General features: G+C 48.8%; 1 protein-coding gene across 3 annotated transcripts in view; it reads left to right on the forward strand.

Moving 5' to 3' along the window:
* MFHAS1 (multifunctional ROCO family signaling regulator 1) overlaps positions 1 to 6,592 on the forward strand; it is a 33,605-nt gene extending 27,013 nt beyond the window's left edge. Inside the window, exons 2-4 of one of the 3 annotated variants that reach the window (XR_011697898.1) lie at positions 845 to 971; positions 2,486 to 2,916; positions 4,431 to 6,592. Coding sequence is in view for 1 of the 3 variants with exons in the window: in XM_071556073.1 (XP_071412174.1) it covers positions 845 to 971; positions 2,486 to 2,489 (131 nt within the window). In the remaining 2 variants the exon portion in view is untranslated. Of the gene's footprint in view, positions 1 to 844; positions 972 to 2,485; positions 2,918 to 4,430 lie in introns of those variants that run through there. The other 2 variants (XR_011697899.1, XM_071556073.1) reach the window with 2 other exon arrangements.

Consider the following 6,592-nt stretch of genomic DNA (forward strand, 5'->3'; position numbering starts at 1 on the left):
TGCCTCTGTAAAGAAAGATTGGGCCAGTTGTGGCCTGGTGCCTCTGCCTTGGGTAGGCCTGGTTGGCACCAATGTAGGCACACTTGGAAGAATTGAGCCCTTGCTGGGCATGTATGCTGTCATTCCATACTACCTTTGAGAATAGACCCTTAGCTGCCAGACAGGTATTGAGGTGTTTCTGGTGCTGTTGGGTCTCTAAGCTGTGGCTGGACTATGCTGAGGAGATGGCGTATTGATGGCTTGGGGATCTTGTGTCTTGCCCTGAAGTACATGCTGCAAGGGTGCCAGCAGTGGGGAGCTGCCAGCTTGGCGCAACTCATTTCACCAAGGGATACCATGCAGTGTGAGAGCCCCCCACTGCCACCAACTCAATACAGAGCTGGTGTTGCCTCCGTTATAGAAGAGCTGACAGATGGGTCTGCAGACTCAGCAGACTATAGTGTAGCCAAGGGCTCTGACCTGATGCAGTAGCAGTCCCATGGCAGTTGTGGCAAGTGCACCCAGGGAGAGGGGCAATAGGGAATCTTCCGTCTACATGCTGTGAATCCCTAAGGACCTCTCGAGTCTGTGTGCAGTGGTTCAAAGAAGAGACAGGAAAGATGGCAAATGTTACTTTTGTGGGGACCAGCATATCTCCAAGCTGTAATCAAGAGGACATTCACCCTGGTTACATGGATGGGATGTATTTAGGTTGCAGGACCAGTAAGCCTTCTTACAGTGCTCACTTGCATCAGTCATGAATATTTACTTGGTGAGGGGGAGAGGAAGGGCATGCTAAAAGCAAAAATTGCAAAAACTGCCTTGTTGATGCTTAAATATTTTCATTGTTTTCCTTTATTTGCAGGAGAACTGCTGAGTCAGCCAAGACCAGAGGGACTGACGGAGATCATCTGTCCCAAGAACGGCAGCGAGCGAGTTAATGTTGCCTTGGTTTACCCCCCCACTCCTACTGTGATCAGCCCTTGTTCCAAGTGAGACCAGAAAGCAGACCTATTTCCCTATCAGTAGACACCAGAAAGACTACATAAAACAGGCCCTCACTAAGCATATTTTTCTGGCAGGTAGCAGCCCCCCAGCCTGGGGACTGTTCTAATTATTTGTGGATATAGACAGCCCACTCAAAGGATAAGAAATACAGTGAAATGGGCTTGAGGTGTTCTCTTGAGCTGTGTTGTGGCAGATGGAAGACTCACATAGTGGGCAGGACGGATGAAGAGTTAAAGCAGTCATGGGTGGGTTTTGATAGGATGGGACCTTGGGAGATTTCTGTCCACCCACCACTCCAAGCGGGACAGATTGCAGCCAGGTCAGCCTCACAGCCAGGTCAGATTGCTTGAGACCTTATATAGGTAAACGTTGGGTGACAAAGATGGAGGTGCTACCACCGCTCTGGACTCTAGAGTTACACTGTTCTCCTGGGGCAGAACTTCTTTCCTTCTGTCCCACCTGAGTCTCCCTTATTACAGCTTGGCTTTCATTGCAACAAAGATGCACTGTTGGCTTGTGTTCAACATATTGTCCCCCAGATTCCAAGCCAGCTGGACCGCAGGCTATGGTGATGCATGGGATTTTCCTGCTCTAGGTGTAGAGCTATGCACTTGTCCTTGCTGAATTTCGCAGCACTGTTGTTGGCCCAGTCCTCCAACTTGGTGAAGTCCCACTGGACAGAAGCCCTGCCCACTTGTGTACCTATAGTCTATATGTCCTTCATTCCACAGAGTGGATTGTGCTTGGAAAACAGAGCTGTACTGTGGTGGGAACAAGTGTGTATGGAACAGTACTCACAAAAACAGCCAGTGCCTTGGCTTTTTGATGCATAGGTTTTCTTTCAGAACACGAATTCAGCTGTGGTGGGTTCTGATTGGAGGGATGCAAGGGAATTTGGTAGGGTAGCTTAGAGGGGCAAGCTGAGTGTCTTGCTGGTGGCTGCTGCTGTACTGCATGTGAATGGCTTTTTCACTTCAGTGTATCTAACAGTAGCTTTGGATGCTGTTCTCACTGTTCAGTACCCTCACATTCCAAAACACCACTTATCTTGATGGAGAATAGCTTCAGTGATGGGTGGTTGTTGAGCTGTGGGTGAAGTGCCCGCCTTGGGCAGGAAACAAGGTGGTTGCTCTGATCCTGAGCCACAGGTCTCACCACTGTCTGTTCATTTGGTCCTCCTGTGTGTGTACTTGGCACAGCATGTGTCTAACCTGAGGCTGCAGTTTTTGTTGTACTGTGCTGGCAGGCTGTGCCTGTGCACTTGTCCTCCTGTCCTCCAGCCTGCCTTCTCCAACGTCTGTTAACTGTGTCCCAGTTTCACAGTCACTCTGCTGGCAGGAAACTTGTGTTCTCAAAAAGGCCTGTGTTACTTTTAAAGACCTCATCCTCCCTATTTAGAAGCCTAGAGAAAATGGTGTGTCTTACGTTATTCATCACAAGCGCTGTGAACCCTGCTGCTTGTGCTACATTACTTTTTATTTATCCTTTTATTTTGCAGATAAAGCATCAGTGCTGGTGCCAAAGGTTTTCCACTGGGCAGAACATGGCTGATGCTCTGCAGTGCTCCCATCTCTCCAGCTGTGGAGTTGTACGCTGACGGGAATCAATGGGATTTTGGACTCTGAAATGCTGTGGGGCAGAGGCAGCTCCCTGGTGGGGAACTCGTGGCTGAAGTGGATGCAGACATCTGGAGGCTGGGAATCACAACGAGGCATGAAGCAAAGTGATTGCTGCAGATGGAAGGGCTGCTGGCCAGAGGGGAAGCACTGGGGATAGGTTTCTGTGGACCCATTGATTGCGTGTTGAAAACCCATTTGGATCTCATGATGAATGTAAAAATGTTCTTGGTACTATTTAATTCAGACCTTCTTGGAGGAAAGTCTCTTGAAATGAGCTGTAGCGGGATTCCCTGGACTTGTTCCTGGACAAGTGAGTTTTGTGGCAGTTGGCCAAGGTTTTGTTGGTGAGTGGGTTGGTGCTGTGAAACCTTTAAAATTGCTCCACCACAAAACAGTTGGCTGTGTCCCATGCAGCAGTCTTGGACAATGGCTGGCAGAGCTGGAGGAGAAGCAGGCTAGGAAATGTTTTCTGCCTTGTGCGTTTCACATACGCTGTGCCATGGATTGGTGAGGGAGTGCTGTCATCACACAGGGATGAAAGCAGGGCAGTTAGTGTGCCTCTGGCACCTGGCATTTGTTCCTTATCCCTAGCCCCCAGCAACTCCTCGTCTGCCATGTCTGGATGCTCCAGTACTGCCGTTGTGGTACTGTCTATGCATTGTGTCCGCTAGAGCAGTAAAAATCTAGATCTTGGTCCTCCTCATAGCAAAGCCATCCAGGCATCTTCATGCAGAGATCTAGGGAAACAATGTGTGGCTGTGTTGTGCAATCTGGCCCTGGTACCCTTGGGCTGACCCTGGCAGCTGTGCTTCATGAGCAGCCATCCTTCCTCTCCAGATGTGGGGAAGGGCAGTTTGAGAACTGGCACCACAGTGCTGGTTTCTCCCCCAACTAGGCGGTTTTGAGGACTTCTAAGATGTTGCTGTCAGTTTGTGCCCTACAGCTGAGCCCTGGTAACTGTGCTGAAAGAGTCCTGCTCCATACAAATATTTGATGTAGTATAAATGAATAGGAGGCAGGCATTTCCAGACCAGGATCCCTTCATCAGATGCAAGTGGAGAGGTGAGGGACTTAAAATACTTGCAATTAATCTACAGCTCTTAACTGCTTGGGCTGTGATGGCAGACCTGGTATGAGTGGTACTAGTCAGGAGGCAGTGCCCACCAGGATGTGAGCTGGCCAGGCCTGCAACCAGTGCAGGACAGTGGCAAGCATCCTGCTGGGGCCTGCTGCTATTGCACAGATGACATTCCCCTGGCTTCTGATCCTTCAAATACCAGCCTTGTGTGCAAGGTTGCAAATAACCCCATTGGCAAGAACTTAACACTGGGAAATGCAGGGCAGAATCCACTCTAGTGGGAGATTGCAGTGGCCAGGTAGAAGAAATCAAGCCATGTACCTCACTTCAGGGGGAAAAACTGCCAAATAAAGTTGGCAGGGCAGTCAGCTTCTTGTCTCTTCAGGGTATCATTCCAGTTTGGGAGGGAACTCGGGCTCAGATGTGTTGACCTGCCACCTCTGGCAATGAACCTTCTTATATCAGTGGGAATCATTAATTAATTGTGCTTTTGTGTTGCTGTGGATAAATTTGGGATTCAAAATCGCCTATGGTGGCTGGAGGAAGTGGAAGGGAGGTGAGATCTTTGGATGGTGTCAGAAGTAATATTGGGAAACTCCCTTGTCCTAAGTATTGCTGCCCATGAGACATGAAAGGGCCTGGTATAGGCAGAAATTGTGTTAGAGCATTCCTAGTGTCACCTCCCATGCTGGGTGGCCTTCTCCTCCTGCTTTGCTGCTACTCACCTCTCTTTCCATTCTCCATAGGAAGAAACTAGCGATTTGTTGCTGTGACGTTGCGTGGAAACCACATTGTAAAGAAACCACAAACTGGAATCCTTTTCCAGCCGGAGGCCTGTTTCCCAGTGTGCCCATCTGGTCTGGGATGCGTAAGCATTGAAGGAGTGAGAGGACAGAGCAGATGTCTTACAGCCTGCTCCTTGGGACTGCAGCCCTCCTGGCGGGGCATGCCATCTCTGTGAGAGCACGGCACTACCTGGCCTTTGCAGGCACTCGGGCTGCTGCTGTGCTCTGAAGCTGTAATGCTGGGAGTGTGGCAGTATGGAGATTGATCTAGTTGGGTCTATTTAACATGAAATGGTGATTGCTCATCTGCTCACTGTCTGGTAACTGGTGTAACTATTTTCATCTGAATTTTTTTAATATACAAAAGCCATTTAATTTTCTATGCAGTTCAAAAACATCTCCCCTTTGCAACTGCCAGGTGGGAGATCAGTGCAGGAGAACCACACCAAGTGGCTGATAGTACTTTTGATTTTGCTGTCGCTGTCTTTTAAGGATGCACAGTGTCCCTTTGCTGAGCTCCTGCCTCAGACCCCACTTAATATCCCTGGGCCCCAGGGATGACGGCCCTGTATTTTTTGAGGATCTGTCATTTTTCCTGAGTCAAGCCACAAGGAAAGAGGGCTTGAATGCAGTGCCCTAAGAGCAGATACCTGAGTTCAGAGCATGTATTATGTTCCTGCTCTTGTCCCTGCTTGGAGAGTTACCAAACTGTTAGAAACAACTAAGGCCTCTGTGAAGCACCCTGCAACCTTTACTCAAAGTGTAAGGAGGTCAGAAAGGACTGGGGACTCAATTGTCTCCCTATGGAGCTGACAGTGAATTTAACCTCTTTGGAATAGGAGGAGAATCTCCTGGTACTAGATGCCTACTTCACTTGAGAGGACTGTGCTGGATGTGCTTATTGGTTTGCAGACCCCTTGCTTGTTGACCAGTTGATTTCCTACTGAAACTGGTGCAGGCAGGTTTGGAAACAGAGCTAACAAGCTGCTTAGCACTGCAGGACTTTCAGCAGCTGGAAGATGTCCTGGAGTACCTTGTGTTATGCTTTGAGGCAAAACCTGGGATTCAAATCTGCATCCGTCCAAGTGAAACTCCCATCACACTGATGGGAATTTGCCATCAGTGTTAACATGTGAGAAATTGCATGTCCCTAAGCAGCATACAGATCTGTAGAAGTGAGTGAGAGGGAGCCCTAAGAGTGATGCTGCACATCTAGGTCATCTTAATGCTTGCAGGGGTACTTGGAGGTTTCTGGCAGCTGTAGAAGGTCCTGGGTGGTGGGATACTTCTGCCTTAACTGTGCAAGGCAAAAAGGTCATAGAAACGAGATTGTTTCCAGCCTGCCACAAGGCCAAGATGCCTTTGACTAGTCTTCTTCCATAGCAGTGCTGTTCTGTCTGCATTCTGTCTCTGCTCTGAGCTTGGGGGATTTAGTTTTAAAAAGTTAAACAGAAATAGAGACTAGATTGGGGTTTAACCTGCCTTACAGTCTCTCAGGCTGCAGAAGGATGGGTCATCTCCCTTGCAGCATCCCCCATGCCAGAGTTTCATGGTGGCTATGAAAACTCAATAGTGTATTTGGGTGCTGGTTTCCCAGGAACTCAAGATGTGCTTGGCTGTGCTGTAGCACTGAAGCTTACATGGGGTCCCTTCCCCTTTGTACCTCTAAAGCAATTAAAATTTGTAAAAGCAGTAGAGGCTCCTCACTGTGAGAAGACAGATAGGGTTTTGTCAAAGGGAACAGCAAATGTTATTTAGGAGCTCACTAAGTGAAGTGAAAACCCACTGGCTCACTCCTGCAGAGCCAGATCCGAAACTCAGTTCCTCTCGCCCCCTGTGGACAGGATCTTGGGCTGGCATCCTTGGAACAGCAGTGTGGAGAGGTGAAGATGCTGCACTGCAGTAAGCACAAGAAGAGGCAAGCAAGTGGGCCTCAGTGTAGCACTTAATCACACGCTTCATGGCTCAGTTCATGGACTGTAATTGCAGGTAGTCATATACACTGCATCACTGGGCAGGACTGCGCACACACACACATGCATGCCCAGACATACACGTACTACCACCCACACTTGCCCACACATCCTCGCCAAAATGACTGAAAATAAAAGTGATCTCAATCT

The sequence above is a fragment of the Pithys albifrons genome, chromosome 5, assembly GCF_047495875.1.
Source record: "Pithys albifrons albifrons isolate INPA30051 chromosome 5, PitAlb_v1, whole genome shotgun sequence".
NCBI classification, from domain to species: Eukaryota; Metazoa; Chordata; class Aves; order Passeriformes; family Thamnophilidae; genus Pithys; species Pithys albifrons.